Genomic DNA, 22,230 nt, shown 5'->3' with positions numbered 1-22,230 from the left:
GAAAACCCCAACGTCTCCTCGCGGCCCCACAAGGGCCAGAGGGGGACCAGGCCCCCTTCTCTTTGCGTCTCGCCTTCCCCGCCCCATATTGTGGTGCTTTCTTGCAAACTGGCAGCCTCTCCCTCTCCCGCCTCTCCGAGGGAGGGCAGGAGGGGGCCGACATCCAATGACAAAAATCCTTGCGGCTTGCGGCCAATGAGACGAGGCTAACGAAGCAGTTGTCAGGCAGTTTCGGGGGCTCAGGCCCAATGGGGGCTCAGCCGCCCCAGCGCAGAGGGAGGCGGCGGTCGAGGAGAACCGAGAAGAACCGAGTGAAGAGGAGGCCGGGCCGGCGGGAGAGGCCGAGCGAACCAGCCAGTCCGAAGATCCGGGATGCCCTACAAGCTGAAGAAGGAGAAGGTGAGGGGCAAAAGCGGGGGGCCAGCGAGGGCCTCTCCCCACCGTCCCACCCTCCGCCAGGCCGGCCCAGGCGCAAAAACCCTGTCCGGGCCTGGCGACAGTCAAGTCCGGGGCCTCCGCTTGCAGACGAGATTCCCCACCCGCGCCCCAGAGGCCGAGGCTGGCGAAGCGGGCTCGGGGGGGCTGCAGCAACTGCAGTGGCATTTGCAGTAGCCGGTGCCCGGCCGGGATCGACGCAGGATCTCTTGCCTGTGCAGCACACACAGAAGCGCCGGGGAAGGGCCAGGCAGTGCACACACCTGCAAAGGGGTAGATCTCGGGTTCGCAATACAGGCAGGCACGGAAGGCACAGACAAAGCACATCATATATAGGGACGCGTGTCATTGGGTTAGGCGCGGGCGAAATGGCAAGCTACGACTATGGGATCTTTGCACGGAGGGTGCGAGTGGCTGCGCCTACATAGGAGGATGTTGCCCCCCCCACACACACACCTACCTACCTACCTACCTGTGGGGTGGAGGAGGAAACTGCGGTTGCAGTACAAGGCCGGGTTGTACATTGTACACATGCAGCATGCAGAGAGGTCCACTTGCTATTCGTTGTATACTGCGCGGGGGAAGGGGGGGGCTGGTTGCAGAGAAAGGATCTAGCTGTTTAGGGCATGCCTGAAATATGGGGGGGGGGCATTCAGGACACAGCTGACATAGGGTGCAGTGTGCTCACAGATAAGCATTGCTTCTTTGTGCTTCTGTACATAAGTTCTGTTTTCTACTCCCCCCCCCATGCAATCATGTGTATTATGAAAATTTTAACAGATCCGGGTGAAGTTATGAGCCCAGCAAGCATACTGCTGGGCTCACTTGCATCGATACTGAGCAGATGGAAGGCCTTTATACATCTAGGAGAACACTGCCTTGGTAGTTCATACACCTGGAAAGGATATAAGGAGGATAAAGGTCTGGTATAGATGACCCCTGAATAAATGTAGAACACATACATGAACACATGAAGCTGCCTAATACTGAATCAGAGGTCAATACTGTCTACTCAGACTAGCCTTGTCTCTCCAGGGTCTCAGGAAGAGGACTTTAACATTACCTATTACCTGATCCTTTTAACTGGAGATACCAGGGACTGGACCTGAGACCTGCCAAGCAGATGCTCTGTCATTGAGCCATGGTTCCTCCTTTCAGTCTTAAACAGATGCATATTGTGGGGGTTATAGAACTTTCTGTGCCAGTATGCACAAATGCAGGCAATGAAGGAAGGGGCACAAGGCTTTACGTAGGAAGTAATGCATGCAGAATCCTTAACAGAGCTATTGCTTTCAGCATGCTCAGACAGATAGGACATTCCAATGTGGTTGTGGGGATGGCTGAAAACACAAAGCTTGTAAATCTTACAAGAGTACAGAGAAAGCACGGGAGTGTCTACGGTACAAGTAAGCACAAAATCTTTTAGCACAATAAAGAGGATACCCCGGAAGTAGTGGGCCTGTTCACATAGTAGAATGTAAGGCAGGCACAGTGTACTATATGTAGGTACATGTACAAAACCTATAGCAGAAATATATGAATTTGCATAGAAAAAGGGGCTTCCTATGGAGTATGCCAGGAGCCTGAATTTTAGATTTGTGCTTGCTACATATATTAATATGAGACACTGTATAACATTCCAGTGTTCATCTGCTATGAAACATATATAACCTGTCTGACTTGCATGTGTAGGCCTGAGGGTGCAGCCTGTGCATACCGTATCAAACACATGGTGGCAATGAAATGTGTCAGTGTGTCATTGCCACATCATCCCCGGACAGTCTTTCAGTAGGCCAAATGTTCACCACCTACTTCTGCAAAACACAGGCAGTAAAGCTTATTGTGATTTGCTTCCCTCAGCTGTGATAATTTAACATGTAATAGGGATACTTTAGCCTGCACTGGGTGTTCCCCTCCTTTCTTCCCTCTTTTCATTTCCCCTCATTCCCTTTCCCCCCCTCTCCCTTTGTAAGGGAGAGTAGTTATTGCCTAGTCTAAGTAGTCATTGCCTGGTTACCTGTGGTCCGTAAAGAATCTCCTCTAGGTAACAAGGCAGGGAAACATTAGCAAAGTTGCCTTTTAGTGCACACATGACTAACCTAAGCTTGTGTAATCAACTGCGCTACTACTTTTGTGTGTTTGCGGACGGATAGCACCACTTATCTACAGTTCTGCCGAGAAAAGTTCTCTTATTCCTTGTTTTGCCATTGTATCTTCTATGGTGTGGCTGAGGTTCCCCCCCTCCCAGTTTCCAAATGCATACCCCTCTGATAGCTGGGTGTGCTAACCATAATGCAATGTGTTCCACTTTGTTTCTCAGCTCCTTCTGCCTGCGTTGCAAACTTTGTTCTAAAATAACACTGTGCTTGTGTTGGCAGGCCCACTCCCATCCAGGGAGCAGTTGCTCTGTAGCTTGTTCTTTGTTGGAGTCAGAGACGCAGCTTTCCCCACCCAGAGTGTGGAAGGGGCAGGGCTTACAGTGTCAGGTGCCCGTTCCAAAGGCAAGAGAACTGATGGTACTGCTTACAGGATGAGTAGTGTGTTGCTGTGTGCAGACCTCTCTTTTGTGCCGGGAGGAGTGTGTCCCTTGGGCACTGACTTTTGGAGCATGGTATGGATATTTGTTTATAGAATTGAGGCCTCTTTTCAGTTTCAACTGTTTCACTTCCATAATGTCTGTTTCAGAGCATCATGAATTGTATTCACTCTTCAGTGGGGCCCTGCATCTCAAGGTGCTTTTCTTTCTGTTCCCCCCCCCTCTTTCTAGGAGCCTCCAAAGTCTACTAAAAGCACTACAAAAGCCAGCAGTGGCAGCGGTGGAAAGGATGGCAGCACAGAGAATTCAGAAGAGGTAGGATATTCATTCAGTGAAGCACTAAGTCATTTTCTGCTGGGTATATATTGCACACTAACTGGCTTAGCATTGAAATCATTCTGATTGGTAGAAGACTACAGCTCTTTAAAGCGATTTTAAAACTGCTTAGCTAGATTGCATGTGTCTTGGGACAGGAAACAGCTGCTTCTTGCCTATGCATGTGTTAAAAAAAATTACATCTGTGCTTGTGGGATGTGAACTTGCCAGCAGACTCCAAGATGAAAAAGCCACAGCTTAAGATATTTTAGCTAGCAACTGAGTAATGACACATGTCCAGTAAAGGGACAGGATGTTGGGTCTTCATCTAGATCTCTGGGCCATGCTTTAAAAATCACCAGTGAAACTGTGATGTAGAGAATGCATAGGAAGACCCCCAGTTTCTAGGTCTTGCAAGTACTTAACACATCTCTTCAGACCTTTGGGAAACTTCATGTCCTGCCACTGATGTAGTAGCTAGGCGCAGGTTTGAGAGGGATACATTTATCCTGGGAGAATGAAGGGAGAGAAATAGACAGAAATAAAGAATGGAAGCAGCTGGTGGAAACAAAAGTTCATTCTAAAGAAGCAGAAAGATTCAGTGAGTTGTTTTAACATGGGGCTATTTTTAGTGTAGAGTATTGGCCAAGAGACTGAGCTGTGCATGAGAAGGTGCTGGGATTGAATCTCCCCTCTGCAATACGGGGAATAAAAAGTGGTCCATCTTGCATTGTTTTTATAAGGAATACAGGAAGATAAAGTTATATGGAGTGGCTTTGTAGTGCAAGCCAATGCATGTCTGTTCAGAAACAAGCCCCATTATATTCAGTGAGGCTTACATGTACATACATCTGCATCGTTGTCACTCTAATATATACATGCTAATTATTATTCTGTATGATGAGAACAGTAATCATTATTATTTTCAGAGTGCTCCCATTGAACGTCTTAGAGACCAATCCTAAACAGGTCTACTTAGAATCCTACTTAGGTCTATTCAATGGGGCTTACTCCGGGAAAAGTGTTCTTATGATTGCACTGTTAATCAGTTATAGGATAAGATCAAAAATAGACAGAGCCTGTCGGAGAGAAGGAGAAAAAATCAAAGTGGAAGAGAACTCAATTTTGTGAGAACTGAGCACAAGAAGTATAGTAGCTAGATGCATGGCTTAAGTAAATGGAAACTGCCAATGTGTCCATTTAGCATACCATGTTAATGGCAGAGAAGTTAAAGGGAAGAAAGCATCCATGTTTAAAAGAAGACATCCATGAATAGCATGTTGCAAATCATTTCGGGATCTACATGAATGCAGTTTTCTTTCCCCCCTGAAGCTCAAATAAAAGCCAGTGTTTTCAGTTCAAAAAATAGTGTATTAATGATAAGAACAGAAACATTCTAGTTCCCTGTTTAGGCTAAAAGTACAGCAGTACCACAGCTTTCCATGTACAGTGCGTCTCTTGCAAACACTTGTCCTCGTGACACATGTCTGTATAGCCAAAGATGAAAGAGCCTGTGTGTGGCAGTATGAATCTCTTCTGGCCTTTCTTATTTAGGCTTTTTGATAATACTCCAAGCATGATTGTTCTCCTCTTCAGTGGCTGCTTCCACTTGTTGCTGGCTGGGGGGGGGGCTTAATTTGGAACCGTTTATACTCTTCCATATGAAGAAATGAAGATTCATTTAATGTTTGCTTAGAGTCAGGACAAATTGCAAGCATTCTGCTCTCTTGAGTTTCTAGAAATTTAATACTGGTATCCGGGAATTTGAAATTCTCTCTTGTTACCTGCAGGGCAGACACCTAAAAGACTGGCATCATGGATTTGGGAATATCTTTTCTACTTGCATTCATGGCAGTGGCCTTCTTTATGGCTAGAGCTGATTGAGATTGTTATGACTTATGATGTTGTTATGTCCTTCAGTACCACTTAGTAGCTGTTCAGAAAAGTACATATTAGCAGAAGGATTAGCAAAAATGCACAAAAAGAAATAAAAATTGGTGGCAATTCCACCTGTTCTATTGATTGTGCCAAAAAGAAGTAGAACACAATTCCTTTTGGTGTTCAGTGGCTTTCCCCCCTATCCTCCTCAGATGCGCGTCAAGCAAGTTAGTCCTTGGCTATCGAAGTGTCTTAATTTTCCTGTTTAACAAAGGAGGAGGTGACCTCCTTCCATTCTGAGGCACAGCCCTCAACTTTTTCAAAGTCAGATCACTTTATTGCCATTGATTTAAACCAACAAAGTTTTTTGGTGGCACCTTGCAGACTGTCTGGTACATTCCGACTGAAACTCCTGTGGGCTAAGGTAAAGGGTAAAGGTTCCCTTGCTCGAAAGCCAGTCGAATCCGACTCTAGGGTTGCAGTGCTCATCTCCGTTTCAAAGCCGAAGAGCCAGCGCTGTCCGATTTAATCAGTTTTATGATATGTGATCCTCAGTTGCCGGATATATGCACTCAGGGGGGACTCCCCCCCAGTAGAACAGTAGGACTAAAAGTCCCTGTTCTGGCCCTACTGTTGACAGGGTTTTTTCCCTTTTGTACTCCTGTGTTATATGGGCTTTAGTCCCTGAAAGTTTAGGCTACAGTATATCAGTTCTTAAGATAGCACAAGATGCTTAGTCTGTTGCAATAACAGAAAGAAACAGTTGCTCCTTGGGTATGGATTAAATGTCACCCAACAATGATCATTTAAATTCTAATGCAGTAGCATAATTGTTGCTTTGGTGAAACCAAAAACTGCCTTGTATTTGTATCATTGTTTTCATGCAGCCAATTAAAAATAACACTGTTTTGGTTTCTGAAAACACAGTTGTGCATGTGACACTTAAGAATGTGCTACAAAATAGTGTCTTGTAAGTGACCTAATGACAGTTGGTTAACTTTGGGCTGTGAATTTATTTCAGTTGGGAAGGTGTTACTATGTCACAGCCATCTCTGTGGGGGAAAAAATGAGAGTATCAGCCTGTACGTTTTTAGCCTCTCCAGCAGGGCTGGAAAAGTCTCTTAGATGTCGTAGGTGCCATAATAAAACGTTTAGGCTCTAGCATGTGCATACCAACCCTGGTCAGGCATTTGGAGGCGGGGGTGTGTGTGTGCTTCTTCCAGTGCTACTCTCAAAATTGAAGAAAAGTTTTTTGGGAAAAAAGAATATAAATTGATCATCTTGCTAGCTGATGTATTTTGCTATACTTTGGGGTGAAAGAAATGAAAAAGAGGGGAAACTGCTATCAGACTCTTGTTATGTTAAAGGCAGTTTGGAGAAACTCCTTGAAAGGAATGATCTCTAACCATTGCAAACAGTGGGGTTCACAACTACATAAAAGTAATCTTGGCAGTCTCTATAGCAATCAAATTTTAAATGTGTGGATGGACTAATATACAGAGATCTGTACTATAGAATAGGCCATGACATGGTGAATGTTCTTTTTTGGCAATGTGCCTCGTTTTACTCTTCCATTCTATTTTTATCAATTGACCATTCCTAAATATTAGAGGGCTTTTCTCTTGGGTAGATTAAATGTTCTTCCTTCTGCTGTTTGTTGGGTAGATTCTGAGGAATAGCCTGTTCAGATAGATTGTACCCTTGTCGATCCGGCATGATTGAAATGTTCTCTCACATCTTTTTAAAAAATTATTGTGAATGGTGGCCCCTGAGAGATCTCTGGATTTGGTTGCTAATAGCTTCTGATGCTTTTTCTCCTCTCCTGCTATTTTTACCAGCTGATACTGATTTTGGTATTATGGTGGCTATAGCAAAATTTTTGGTTGCATTGGCTGCTCTGTGAGGGTGGAAACAGAGTGTACCACTAAAGTGATTTGTGTTGTCCAAGACTATTGGGTCATCAGATTGTAATTTAAAATAAATAAATAACAGGCTTTGATGAATTTTCTTTGACTTTCAGAACCAGCCAAAACATTTAGGAGCCAAACTTGTTCAGGGTTTTGTATTTAATGACCATATTTTCTACTTATTACTAGAGATGTAAAATTTCCAGAAATTTTGAAGCTGTAGGGGGGAAATCCTTTTTTCGGGGTTTTTTTTTAAATTTTGAGAAAAACTGAAATACATCCAGTACTTACTTTCCTATTAAGGAAGAGGATGATAGAAACGTTCTCATGCAGTCACAATAGATAGGACTACCAGCATATTTGGATATTATTAATTGAAAACACTGAACTGTCTCATAACACATTATAGCATATTAATTTTTGTCAAATTATTCACATTTGTGTATGTCTACAGGAACATATGAATTGTTGTCACTATCTAATGCTGTAGACTATTTCACATGCAAATTCCCATAAAACGTTGAATAAAATCTTGTCTTAGAAAGCATTTTACTCATTCCAAAAGAAAAAAATAATTCATAGGTGATCTTTTTCAGTGCTCTTCAACACTTCCCAATTTTCTCTTTGGGGAAAAAAGCTTAAGGGCCTTCACACCTCATTGCTACCACAAAACCTAATCCTAAACTCTTGTAGAGCTGTAACCCTAACCATACCTCTACCCACCTTGTCATAATTTCATTGTAGCTTTAAAAAGCTCAGTGGAATTGGATACTGTATCCAGCATAGAAAGCAACTAGCTAAGAAATAACGTTACAATGTTCAGGGCAGTTAAATTCAACATGTAAACAGGCAATGACAAGAACTTCTCTTAAATGTATTTTTATGTCATAGAACAGAACATTCTAATGTAAAATAATAAATAAGCTTTGTATGACTACTGAGGATCACTGAGAGATACTACAATAAAATGACTGCTGAAATTGCTGTGTTCCACAATGAAATTTCTAGGTGCCGTGGTGACCAGGCACCTGGGCTTTCTTGAACCTTGCTGTATAATAGCATTCTTTCTCAGTCTTCTGTGCCTCATCCCCTTTTTAAAGATGGAGAGTACCAACAGTTCTTATTTTCTTTGTGTATGATGAAGACAGACCATCTTAAATAGAATCCTGGTTATAAATCTGTGCATAAATAGCCTCTGAAACCATTTAGATCAGCTAAGGCTGCTCAAAGCATAATAGTAAACTTGTGCCCTAAAAGTGTAAAGAACAAACATGCAGGCACAAATCCATATGATATTTTAAAACCAGTTGTGTCCTGGTGTGCAGCCAAATCCATGCATCATGTTCTGAGTCACAAGTTCATGCGTTACCAGCTATGCTCTGGAGTGCAGCCAAATTGCAGCGTTCAGTTAGCATGCTGGTACAGTAGCTATAATAAAATGGTAATAGAAGGCAAAAACAAGTGTAGTTAACAGACTCATCAATTACAATTTGCCAAAAAGCTGAAAAACATGTAGTAGAGAATAATGCATACAAAGTAGCAACAGTGAAAAAGTACAAAATGTAAACAATAGAGAACTGGTATGTGCTACAAAGTATAAACAGTGGAGAACTACTAAATAATTTGATGTTGGGTTCCGGATGTTTGATAACATTGTTTCAGAGTTCATCCTTCATCAGGGTGTTCTATAATAAAATACACAACTAATTAAGAAAAAGAGAGCCATACAAAGAAATTGCAAAGTCAATGTGTAAATCTAACCAACAGCTTACCCTTTAAGCTGCTGTGGTTTTTATACCCTTACCGACATGCATTGGGAACAGTCTGTGTTAACAAAAAATATGTCATACAGTGTAAATGTTTTTGTCTTCTATTACCATTTTATTATACAATAGTGTAGTGAACATCATTGAATGGTACAGTAGCTATGCCAGAATCTGCATAGGGCCTGGAGTGCTATCAGTACTTTACAACATACCCTCCCTAATTCAAGGTGCAACATTTCTTGCAGTCTCTCTTTCATGTCAGATCTACAACTGCCAAAGGTTCCACAGTCTTACAAATGGGCTTGTGGAAGCCGCATGTCTTATCTCCTGTAAACAGAGGCACCTTGCTTAAGCTGGCAGGCTTGCCATATTTGGCAAATCCTGTTCTCAGGTTTTCTCTAAAACACCTTGCCTTTCTTCCTGTGGGAAGAACATGGTAAGAAAGCCCAGATGATGTAATTGTTTGTGTGTCAGAGTAGGACCTGGGTGACCCATGTTGAAATCCCCACTCTGCCATGGACACATGAGGGTGCCTTAAACCAAGTTAGACTGCTGATCTATCAAGGGCAGTATTGTCCACTCTGACTGACTATGTCTCTCCAGGTTTTTGGGTAGAGATGGTCTTTCACGTTGCCCACTACCTTATCCTTTTAATGGGAAATGTCAAGGATTGACCCTTGGGACCGTCTGCATGTAAAGCAGATGCTGTACCACTGAGCCATCACCTGTAGTTGACTGGGTGACCTCAGGCAAGTCACTCTTTCAGCCTAACTTACCTCTCAGGGTTGTTGCTATGGAGATGAAAAGGAAGAAGGGAAAATGATGATGTAATCTGCTTTGGGTCTCCTTGGAGGAGGGGAAGTGGGATATACATACCTTAAATAAATACATTGCTTTTTTTCTTCTTCACACCCATGGACTCACAGACACAAATTCACTTTAGCTCAGAAAGTTGTCATTACTTTCAAGGTCAACTTCATACAAAGCCACCATGCTGCTTAAGGAGTTGTCCAGAAGAGGTCTTCCTCAACATTGCTGAAACTACCTTTCAAAAAACTTGGAAGAGATTTTATGACTGGTATAATATAAGTGTAATAACTTGATGGAAATTTGAGAACACAGAAGAGAGAAAGGTGGTAAAAGAGACGATGAGTTTAGAAACGGAACAAATAGATAACTGAAGAATAGAATATGGAATATAAGCCTCCTGTTATATGTTTTATGTTTGTTATGTTTGTTAGTGTTATGCGTTGTTTGTTTTTCATGTATGTTTGTAGGGGAAAAAATAAATAATAAAAGTGTACTTTCGGGTATTTATTAAAAAAAACATTGCTGAAACTACCAAAAATAACAAATAGAAGTAGGGCTGCACCAACACATAAACTGGTGAGAAGTGTAGTGGAAACACCTGGCAGTACAGTAGACTACCCCAGCATGTTTTGATCATACTGTACACAATAGTGACTCACAGTGCAAATCACTTGTTGATAGGGCAGAAGTCATTTTGCACTGTACAAGAAACTTCTGAGTGGTCTACAGGTGCCCTTCATTGGGATGTACCACTGAGACCGTTAAATTGATCCCCTTAATGAGAGCAACTGATGTTTAAGACACCTTGAAACACTTGGAATGAGCAGTTTTGTGCCTCCCTAGTGTGTGTGATTTCTGGCTGCCAGAAGATCCACCCATGCAGGTGAAAGAATAGTGAGAAGAAGAGCTGGTTTTATACCCCATGCTTCACTACCCGAAGGAGTCTTGGAGTAGTTTACAATCACTTTCACTTCCTTTCCCCACAACAGACACCCTTTGAGGTAGGTGGGGCTGAGACAGCTCTGAGAGAACTATGACTGACCCAAGGTCACCCAGCTGGCTTCATGTGGAGGAGTGGGGAATCAAGCCCGGTTCTCCCAGGTTAGAGTCCGCTGCTCTTACCACTGCACCACATTGGTTCGTAGTGTGGCTCTCATAGCCAGAAGTCATAGCCAGTGTGGTGAAGTAGTTAGAGTGTCAGGCTAGGATCTGTGAGACCCAGGATAGAGTTGTTGTGAGGATAAAATGGAAGAGAGGAGAACAGTGCTTTGGGTCCCCATTAGGGAGAAAGGTGGAGTACAAGTGCCGTTTATAAAGCGGGTCTTGGAAGTGGAGGAGGCAACTGGCTTGTTTGGTGTAGTGGTTAAGTGCACGGACTCTAATCTGGGAGAACTGGGTTTGATTCCCCACTCCTCCACTTGCAGCTCCTTCTAGATTTCTCCGCCAGAAATCACTCCTGTCCTGCTTGTATTTGAATTGTCTGTCAGGTTGGGGAGCTCAAAGACAACTCTCTTGGGGGCTCCTGATCCTGAAGGACAGTCTGGGTGCTGAAGCGCATCAGTGGCGATGCGGAGGACCAGGTGTGATTGACTGCTTATGTGCACATTGCAAACTGCCTTAAAAAATGGTGCCAAAACAGAACAGTGCAAAATGGCTTGACTTCACAAGAGAGCGATCAGACATCCAGAAATGCACACTGAAACTGGCAAGATCTGTAAAGATCGGACTTTATGTGGTGTCAGGAAAGTCAGGGGTGAGAACCGGGGGGGGGGCTGACAATTGTGGGACGGGATACCAACGATGCTGTCTGACTGAGCAATTTAAATCCGGAGGGGAGAAGCAAGGACACCAGATCAAAAAGCCTGTCCAACTGCAGCCTTTGATTCCACGCTCTTCCTCTAGACTGAACTGGTACAACCCAACAGTAGATTGGCTCTAATTTCTATTAAAATGGTTTCTGCATCCCACAAGCTATGAGTAGGGATGGCTCCATCTGTTCCATCTCACATAAGAGGGCTGGAGTACTTTGCAGTTCCTTTATTTGTGACATCTGGCAAGGAAGGGAGAAACCTGTACTGCTGCTGGCTAACTTTGTACCCTAAAATACAGCCTAGCAACTATCCCACCAATCACCTGAACCCCGCCCTCTCATTTCTTTGCTACAGTTTACCTTGGAATTGATGATGCAACAATTTAAAACATGAATTAGCCTTAAAAGACACGTTTTAAGCGCTGGGTTGCCTGTTTGCTGACATTTATTACCTGCTTCATAATTTTCAAAGCTAAAGGAGAGAGAGTGAGCCACAGTGTATGTGCCTCTTCAAAATCAAGTGGGACTGGGGGTTTTAGCCAACAAATTTTGTTTAAGCACACTTCAAAAGAGTGTATTAAGTTCAGAGACCTTTAAAAACAGTGTTTGCTGCATTGAAATATTCTGATCTCTTTCGGATAAAATACTAAAAACAAATTAGCTTCTCCTATTCCTCTGCTCTGCCCTTACATACTGTTATGTAAATTTTTCAACTGGAAATCTTCTAGTGGAGACAGTGCTTATTGTTTTTATTTTTAAATCTTTAGACTATTTTTAAAAAATATCAACTGATGGGGTTTATACATGGTCTCTCTCTCCCTGCCTCCCGCCTTTTAAATTCCACTCTGTTTAAGCTTCTGGAAAAGATGGGTTGAAAAGTGGCACAGGCTCTCTTCAGACTTATAATGAAGTGACCGTGGCAAGATCCTGTTAATATGCAGTAGGCAGGACTGGGGGCTGGCATGACTCCCCAAGGCCCTTGTAAGAGAGGAGAGGAACAAGTGTTAGGGAGGGGTGGAGGGGAGCACATGCCATCCATTTCAACCGTCTTGGGAAAATATTGCTTTCTGTCATTGCTTCCCACAGTATTTTTCTGGTCCAGGGCATCTGTATGCCTCCCCATTTCTTCTTGTTATAGCTGCCCCCCCCTCCCCGTGTCCAGCCTGACACGTCACATGGACCCTAGAATGCCTTTTGTTTTTTCCCCAGTGGGAAGGACACAAGCCTGTGGGGAGGGCTCCCTTTTTTTTGGGGGGGGGAGTTCTTTATTGCAGTGTTTGAATTAACCTGCGAGTTGCTAAGGATTGGATTTGCAAGGCAAGAAATGAGCCCAGAGCTACTGGAGGGAATCCAGTGGAAGTTCTGCCAGCCTCAGTCACTTACTTAGCTTGTGTTGCAAAATGAGGCCAGCATTCAGAAGCGGCCCCAGTGCCGGGTATTCTTCTCCTTTTGGAGCTCCTTTCCTTTGAAACTTCTCTGTGTCCTCTGAAATCCCAGCCCTTTTCTTTTGATATATTTGTTTGTACCAGCTGCCGGTTTAATTTTCCTTGCTTCCTTGTTCACCAGGCTTCTGGCGAGTGTGCTGTGTTGTTTATGCAGTGATTCCTGCATGGACTTCTCCCCTTTCATCACTTTATCTCTCTGTGCCTTGATCTAGGTGGCCTTATCTGTTCTGCAGGATTTGGTTATCAGAGACATGTTGATGTTTGACAGCTGTACTCTCTCTCTGCTTTGATAATCTACACTTTCTAGCTACCTTATTAATGTTTTTTTTTAAATTACAATTGAAACCTGTTAAATTCCTTCAAAAATACTTTATCTTGGGGGTTGAAGGTCTGAAGCAAGGGAGTTTCACAGTTGTAGAAACCGCTTGCAGAAATCATATCCTTCTGTAAGTGGCTAACCAGTTTGTCAGTTTTCTCTTGGTGGCTTTTGGACAGCTCAACACTGGGATGCTCCTAATTAGTGTCTAGGGTGTAGAACAGCCAAAGAGGTTAAAGCACAAGGGAAATCAAAGAAGAGCTAAAAAGAAAAGTGACGGATGGTTGAAAGGTGAGGGAGAAAAAGGAGACTGCAGTATAGTGAAGGCAATTTAAGAGTAGCCTTGCACTTCTAGAACTTAATGAGACTTTGGCCTGATGCAAAGGCTTAGATAGCAAGTCCAGTCTCTGCCAGCAGTGCAGAGTGATATACAGCTTAACTAATGCAGTCCATTAGTCCAGCGCTACAAGCTGTTTTGTGTGAATGGAAAAGCCCTAAAAAGCTCTCATCATCTTCTGGTTTGACTTGTGCTCTAATGCATTCAGAGTTCTGATTGTGGTTTAGGATAAGCTGAAAACTGAGAATCACACTTACTATGCAATAAATACATGTTCTCTTCCTGCAATCTCTTTTCTGTTTTATCCACATTTCATTTTGCAGTTGAGATGACCCATCATATGTAAACGTTGCAGGTGCTCTAAGATAGCAAACTACTTTTTTTTTGTAGCAAACAGGGATTGCAGTACCCCTGGGGCTGAAGTGCGTGCATATATTACTAGATTTCCTAGCCACTGATGGGTTGGATCCAGCCAGCTTTTTTTACTCAAATCTTACTTAATTCCCCTCCAGCTCTGGTCCCTCATGCCTTAAGTCCATGGAGGTTCGGACTGTCTCCTTCCCCTTACGCCAGTGGAAAAGCTGGTTGGATCTCACTGGATGAGTCTCAGATGAATATGTAAACTATCTCCATGGAAAAGATGTATTTTGAGTTTAGGTTGACAGATATAAAAGATCTGCCTGTGGTGGATGATTTGCTAATGCAGACATGTTGCAATTGCTTGATGCAGGAGCATGAGTCTTAGATGGGGGGGGGGCGGGCAAAAAGGTAACTGAGGAGCTTCCCAATTACTGCAGAATAGTTCATCCATCCCCAGAAAGACCCAGGAAAAGATCACAGAAATACCTGCTCTAGGGTTTCGTTTTTAATTTCATAGGATTTTACTGTGTGCTTCTTAGCTGACAGCTGAATTTCTGGTGCTCTTTCTAGGCCATGCTCTGTTTCTAGGACAACCCAAAACTTGGTAACCATGGTAGGGGTGTGTGGGAAAGTAGCTCGGGACATATTTCATTACTCAGAAGTAGCTATCATTAAAGAAAAGGTTGGCAATCCCTTACTTAGATGCTATCTAGTGCAAACAGGTTGGTGTTTGCAAAAGCTAACTTCATTCTTCTGCTGTAGCCTGCTGCACCACTTGAAACTGCCATCAAGGGGTGTCTGAGAATAGCTTAGAGACTCTGCAGTGGGAGGGGGGAATCAGTAACCCTGCCCACAAACTTCTCTGTAGTGAGCAAATAATGCTTATCATTTGGACTGTCTCTAAAGTGGTATCCCCAAGGCAGGATCTTGGCAAGTTTTTAAAACTGAGGTCTGTAATTCAGAAATGCTACAAACAGTGTTCCCTTTAAGCTGAGTTAGTGTGAGGTATCTCACAATTTTTTAGCCTCCAGCTCACACATTTTGGTCTTAGCTCAGGAAGGATGTCTCCAAAGCAAACTGATTTATGCAGTAGCCAAATCGCTCGCACACAACTTTAATGCCAGTAGCTCCCAAAGTTGAATTTTTGCTCACAAGACTCTACAACTTAGAGGGAGCATTGGCTTCAAAGCAGAAAAAATACACTTCTCAAAAGAGAGAGGCTAAATAAAAGGAAAAACAAGGTCTTAGAAAGAAAGGGGGGAAAGCATAATGAATTTTGGATTACGACGCAAACCAGCACAACTGTCAGAAATAGGAATAGCTTCTCAAATCCTCAGTATGAACAGTAAGCATTTCAGTTTGGTGAGCCTGGTACATGCACACGTGTTTCCTCAGAGTCCATGAGAACAATCGGGTCGCTAAAAAGTCCCCCCCCCCCATTGAGCTTCTAGTTGGTGAGATTTTCATACAATCAAAACTTCAGTCCACCAGTGAGTTTCTGTAGGCAGTTGCTTGGAGCACCAGTTAGGAGCAATGACTGCTTTGGCTGCTGTTGATAAAATATAATCAGGGTTCTGGACCTGATCAAAATTGCAGAGGGAACCAGTGGAAAATTTCTGTTGGCAGAAGCGGGGGGGGGGGGGATTTTTGCCGATTTCCCCCTCCTGTAACAGACCTCCAGCCTCACCTTGCTGTTCCCAGGTGTCCCCTTTCCCATAGAAACTGCATTTTGGGGAGCATTTTACCTGCATTGAGAGTGGGAGGAGAAATTCTGTTCTGCTGACAAATTCCCTTTGTCACCTGAGATTTTGTGTGGGATCCAGGGGTCATTTCGGAGAAAAAGAGCGGCAGGAGCTCATTAGCATATGGTATGCTAATGAGCTACTAGGCTATTAGCATAATAGCTCATTAGCATATGCAATGCCCCCTGACATCACCGGAAGTGATGTCAGAAGGGGAAGCAAAAGGGGGGGGAGGCATCTTCAAAAGCCTCCCCTTCCCTTCCCCAGCCAGCTGGGGGGGGGAAGCAAAGAGAGAAGGGGTTTAAAGTTTAAACCCCTTCTCACTAGAGTTGGGCCACAGAAGGAGGAAAGAGGGAAGGAAAGAGAGAGAGAGAGTAGAGAGAAGGAACAAAGGAAGGAAAGTGAAAAAGAGAAGGAAAGAGGAAAAGAAAGAGAGAGAAAGGAAGAAGGAGGGAAAGGAGGAAAGAAAGAAAGAAAGAAAAAGAAAGAAAGAAAGAAAGAAAAGGAGGAAAAGGGAAGAAGGAGAGAAAGAGAGAGAAGGAAAGCAGAAGGAAAAGAGAGGAAGGAAGGAAGAGAAAGGAAAGAGAAAGAAAAGGAAAGGAAAGGAGGGAAAGAAAGAGGGCAAAGAGATGGGGGGCGGCTCTCCCACCCACCCCCACTCCCCCAATCAAGCCTCTGCCACCCCCGTGGATCCCTCACTTACCCTGGGAGGCAGTGGGGGGCCGCTTCTGGCCTCCTCTGGGCTGCAGCTCTTTGGTGCTGGCCCGGGGAGGCAGCAACGGGCCTCCTCAGGCCTCCCTGGGGCTGCAGTGCTCCGGCCCGCTCCTGGGCTCCCGGAGTGGGGCTCTGGCCCCAAAAGACCCCTGGTGGGATCCAATCCATAATAAATACTATATTATATGGACTATAGACAGCAGGTACCTATATGCTTTGGGCAAAAAGAAGTGGTAAAGATTGCAGAATTATTTTCTTTAGGATTGTTAATATTTTAGGTGGTTCTGTAGGTGTAGTTGATTTTGTAAGCCATTGCTAGCAAAGGAATGAGGCAGGATATTTATTTTGAAATAACTGTTAAAGGATCATCTGGCACCTACATTCCAGCAATTGCCTGTATTTTACATGATATCATTGTCCATAATAGCCCTGATCTTGCTGCATTGCCCCCATATGTGGACACAGTAAGCTATCTGGCTATACTCCCTCCTGAAGGTGTCAGGTAAATAAAAAACATGGTACAGCCTACAGGAGGTCAAGTGCTGCCTTAAAAGTCCATGTCTGAAAATGTTAGCAAGTAACCGCTCTGAGCCTGCTCTGTCAGGAAGGGCGGGATGCAAATCGAATCAAATAAATAAATAAATAAATTTTAAATGGTTTTGAGGTCTGAACCATAGATCACATTTTACTTAGTATTTCTCTACCATGGTAAGTGTCCCAAATTGTTCATGTTCCTCCAGAGTGTATTTAGAAGCCCATTCAAATATGCATGTATCTGAATAGAGTAGAGCTTCAGAATTGATTAGTTCTGTAGTAACCTGATTCAGGATTACGTTGTCATGCTGTAGGCATATGCTTGCATATAGACCCCTCAGAATACTGGTATCCTCCAGCCTTCCATGGCTCTTCCTCCTTCCTAACAGTCTTGTTATGGGGCATTCTGTCTTTAAAGCGAGCCATCTTTGCCTTCTATCTCACAAATTGCCCTTCCCTGACTGGATGAAGAGAAGACGGGGAGCTTCAAGTGCTGGTCTTTCCCTTCCCTTATCCTGAAGTGTCTCTCAAAGAGGTTAATTATCTGCCTTCTTCTACAAGGATTCATAAAACAGAATAACAGATGAAGGGAAACCTGGACTTCCAGGTGCAATCAGTGTTTCTGGTATGCATCCTTCATCAGGGTACTTGGTACAGTGAAACCACCTCTGATATGCCTGTGGGGATTGCTGGTTTGAAAACACACCCAGGTCAAAGTATCCCTGCATCTGGAAAGCTACTGTGTTGGGGAAGTGGCTCAGTCTTCACTGTAATGCATTAGTTTTGCATACAAAGGGGTTTGGCTCCCTCTGCGGAACACAACTTCCTTGCCTCTCCCCTCCCACTGCAACCCAAAATGTTGCTACTGGACTGTGGGGACCCCTCAGGAACAGCATGAGGGGAACATTGGAGGTCTGCAGTTTCTGTTACCAGAAATTTACTTCAAAATCCAACGAAGGAAGGTTCTGGATTTAAGAATGCTTGAAAACAAGCAATCCCCCCCCCCCACATTTGTATTTGAGGATTTTTCTGCTGAATGTTTAAAAGACTGCTTTGAGATTGGTTCTCGTTAAAGAATACTTACTTTCAGGCCCTCATCATAGAAGGAGTTTTCTTTGTGAGTTCTAGACACTACACCAGTGAGTTTTGAATGTTGGAGTTGGTTTTGTAGGTGTGGGGTGTGTGCGTGCTCATGCTTACTACAGAGGATCAACAGAATAGCCTCGCATATAGAAGACCAGCTTATCAGTAATTTAAAATTAACGTTGGTGGCAAATTTTCTTAGACTGTTCAAATAGCCTAGCACCGCACTGGTTATGACTATACTTACAGTAAAGGAACAGCACAGCCTACCTAATACAATACTTAGGATGTTAATACCAGCTACTAGCATTTTAAAGAATTCTCCTTGTACAAGTTTTGCACCCAGTTGTTAAAAAAATTCTGCTTAGATTTTTCCAGTAAAAGTAATGAGATTTTTGTTTAAAATGCAGAAGATGATGAGATTGTTTTCATTTGCTGTGTGCTCTGTCTCAGTAGCACACTTTATTGCTTTGTGTTGGCTAGTGAATTGTGTGAAGTAGGGCTGGCATGAAGGTACTCATACTGGTGATGTAGTCAAATGTGATAATATATGGCAGTGATTCCCAGGTAGCATGTTGGGAAATTGTCAGTGGGTCCTTCCTAGGGGATTTACTTCTAGGTTGGGAGCAACAGATGGCTACCAAAGCAAACTGAATTCTGGTAGTAGGTATTTTAAGTAAACCTTTGGAAATTACTGTTGTATTGTTCAGACAGATAAGGTTTTCATCTGCAACAAGCCAGATACTTTTGTAGACTAGAGCATGACAAGGCTCAGATCTTGATTTAATTTTCTGCTCTTTCGACTTCAGGTCCAACAGCAGCAGCAGCAACAGCAGCAACAACAGCAAACCTCGAATAAGCGCCCCAGCAACAGCACCCCGCCACCGACGCAGCTGAATAAGATCAAGTATTCAGGGGGACCCCAGATTGTAAAGAAGGAGCGAAGGCAGAGCTCCTCTCGCTTCAACTTGAGCAAGAACCGGGAACTTCAAAAGCTCCCTGCCCTTAAAGGTGAGAGTGGATTTCTGTGCGTTCAGGCTAAGCAAGCGGCAGCTGGTTAATCTATATGCCAACATTGGAGGATTTCTAGAGGCGCAAAAAGAGGTTGATTCAGCAGTGAGTCATGCTGACTTAAATGACTGCAGTGCTGAATGGAAAGTAACTGCTGAGTATAGGAGGGCATCACATCTTGTTCTGTTATTTTCTTAAAGTACTTAATCTTCCCAGTGAACTGCCTTTCATTTGTTATTTTATTTTGATTTTAACTTGTAATATTTTAATTATTACTGTAAAGCCACCTTGAGCCCACAGGAAAAGCAAGGTATAAATATTTTAATAAATAAATATTTTGGGGGACCCCCTCCACACACACCCAAGAAATTCCATCATTGGACTTCCGGTCTATGGTGGCGCGCTAAGCAGTCGCGCCTCCCGGACCTCCCGGCGGAGAAGCTGTGCACAGGCAGAAAGGAGGGGGGGCGATGTATCACACATACCCAGGGGTCTGGCGAAAGGCTCCTGGCCAAGGGACTTTTGAGAGGTCGCCTCTTCGCCAGCGTGATGCTGGGGAATCGAGGCGCTTCTCTGTCCCCATGGTCCCTCTGCTGAGTGTCCGTAAGGAACCAGTGACACTGACTGGGGCAAGCGCAGGAGATCGAGTGGCTAAAAACGAAAGTAGAGCGAGGTCGGATGACCGAGTATGAACATGAGTCGGATTAGAGCGATTTTGTTAAAGTTAAGAAGAAAGCTCCCCCACCCACGGACTAGAGAGTAAAGCGAGCGGGGGAGGGGCCCCTCTCATGCGCATAAACTTACAAGCGAGATTGGGGGGAGCGGAAGTGAAAGCGGTAAAAACTGTTGGAAAGACTTACGAAGGTGAGTACGAGCGTATGAGTGCATATTCAGAGACTTTTAAAAGTTTAGCGAAAGTAAACAACCGAAAAAGATGGCAGGGAAGAGGACAGAAAAGGAGAAACTTTTTAAAACGAAACCAGCCGAGTCCACAACCGGAAGGAACCACCGAGTTGGCTAAAATGATGGCAGAGTCCCTGCGCCCCTGCTGGAGCAGATGACTAACCTCAAGGAGCAGCTTTCAAAAATGAATCAATGTATCACCACTCAGCAGACATCCTTCGTTTCCAGGGTGTTCCAGAGAGCAGAGGAGAGAATCTGAAGCAAATGATGAGTGAAGCATTGGCCCCCGTGACAGATTTGAAGGCGGACTATCTTATGAGCGAAATGGATGTGGTCTACAGGTACTACTCCATGTACATAAAGAAGAATAATCTGCCTGAGGAAATTGTGATGAGATTCTCAAAGAGACACGTGAGGGATTGTATCCTAAGAGCAACGGCGGGGACACCTTTGAAAATTGGGGACAGTACTATTCGGATTCCGAAAGACATTCCATTTGAAATAGGACAACGGAGAAAGAAGTACAAAGATTTAATTCTTTTTCTTCAAACAAATGCAATCAATTATCGGTGGTTATACCCAGAAGGCATAACCTTCAAACTTCAGGGGGGAAAAAGAAAAGATTGACTCTGTTTCTAAAGTACGGGACTTTTTGAGAATCCAGCTGGGTGAGCCAGAGGTGGTGGATAAAGAGGAAAAGGACAGTAGGTCCAGCGGCGAGCTGGACTCGGGGTCTTCTGGAGAGGACTCTGTCTGAGGAGGGGGCAGCGGCTCCTAAAAGTCCTTATAAACTGCGGAAGAGACAAGATAAGAAAAAATGAGGATTGAAAGACTCTGAATGGTGCCTCTGATAAATATTGTTATGTTTGTTTTTAATATGGAGATGCTGAGGGGTCTTTTCATAACAGTTAAATTTAAAATTTAAAAGTCATAAAAGCATGTCTGACTAAGTTCATTAAAAGTAGCATTTTAAGAATTGGCATTGTATACAAGCTAATTTGAAGATCTCCTCTCTTGGGTTTTTAGTCAGTAGTGGTTATCTTTTCTTTCTCCCTTAAATGTAGTACCCCTCCCTTTTTCCATTATAGTTTGTAGTCTATATAGAAAATGCAATAAAAAAATCCCCTTTGGGGGGCCAAAAAGAAAAAGAAATACCATCATTGTCCAATTGTGGTTGCAAGAAACCTGAAGTGGTCTGTATAAAATAACTTGGTCAAGCATCACCATTTGGCATTTTTTGAAAATGAATCACGCCAGTTTAATTTAGTGTTGTCCAAATCCTGTCCAGCCTTTCCCGATAGCAACATGCCCAGCTGCTTTTCAACTTTCCACATTGTGTTAAGAGCTTCTGTTGGTTTGCACAACTTTGACTCACATTGCAATTGGCGGGTCAGGCAAGGAGGGGGGCATAAAGTATCAGTCCTGGTTAAACAAGTGGGAGTTGCACAAGAGCATGTACCCAAAGTATTTAAGAGCAGATTAAAGCAAACAGGTTTAAATAACTGAATAGTTACTCTTCCGTATCTCAGATGTAATCCAATAAAGCATCAGTTATTTGAAGTCAAGCATTTGCTATGGAGAAGGGATTTGAAGTAGGTTGACAGAAGGGCAGGCTGTTCATCATGACTCAAGGGAAAACAGGACAGAAGATGTGAAGATGGGAATGAAAAGAAGACCTTTTGGTTGGCTGGTGTCTGAAACAGGTGGATCTTTGTGGTCTGCCGAGACAGCTCTTACATTAAGGAGACACGTGATGCTGCTAGGTGCTTTTCCTGAATTCAAAGCATTTCTCACATTTCCCCCCTTCAATCATTGTTACAACAACCCTGTAACAATAGGTTACTACAAGTACAGCCAACATTGCCGGATGGTTAGAGTATTAGACTAGGATTTGGGAGACCCAGCTTCAAATCTCCACTCTGCCATGGAAGTTTGCTGGGTGCTCTTGGGCAAGGCACTCTCTCTCAGCCTAATGTTATCTCCCAGGGTTGTGAGGATAAAATGGAGGAAGGATGAATATTGTCAGCTGCTATTGATTTATTTGTGAGATACTTATACCCTTTCCCTCCCTAATGGGGATCTAGTATTGCTTACAGCATAGTTCTCCTCTTTGGCATCTCCCAGGGACAATAACCCCATGAGGTCAGTTAGGCTGAGAGTGTGTGACAGGCCCAAGGTCACCCAGTGAGCTTCTATAGCAGAATGTTTCAGAGGGGTAGCCCAGTTAGTCTGCAGTAGAACCGCTAGATTCAAGTCTAGTAGCACCTTAGAGACAACAAGATTTTTGGGGTATAAGCGTTTGAGAGTCAAAGATCCCTTCTTTAGATA

The 22,230-nt window shown here is 43.6% G+C and overlaps 1 protein-coding gene across 1 annotated transcript in view; it reads left to right on the top strand.

The window, feature by feature from the left end:
* Positions 1–294: 294 nt before the first annotated feature.
* Positions 295–22,230, top strand: part of PPP2R5D (protein phosphatase 2 regulatory subunit B', delta) — a 51,037-nt gene continuing 29,101 nt past the window's right edge. The window contains exons 1-3 of the mRNA XM_015426264.1: positions 295–399; positions 3,203–3,286; positions 18,798–18,999. Coding sequence (XP_015281750.1) covers positions 373–399; positions 3,203–3,286; positions 18,798–18,999 — 313 coding nt within the window. The 5' untranslated portion in view covers positions 295–372. The remainder of the gene's footprint in view (positions 400–3,202; positions 3,287–18,797; positions 19,000–22,230) is intronic.

Source organism: Gekko japonicus, unplaced genomic scaffold (genome assembly GCF_001447785.1).
Source record: "Gekko japonicus isolate JY-2015 unplaced genomic scaffold, Gekko_japonicus_V1.1 scaffold405, whole genome shotgun sequence".
NCBI classification, from domain to species: Eukaryota; Metazoa; Chordata; class Lepidosauria; order Squamata; family Gekkonidae; genus Gekko; species Gekko japonicus.
Note: the sequence above shows the minus strand (reverse complement) of the source record. Positions and strands in the feature narration are given on the sequence as shown.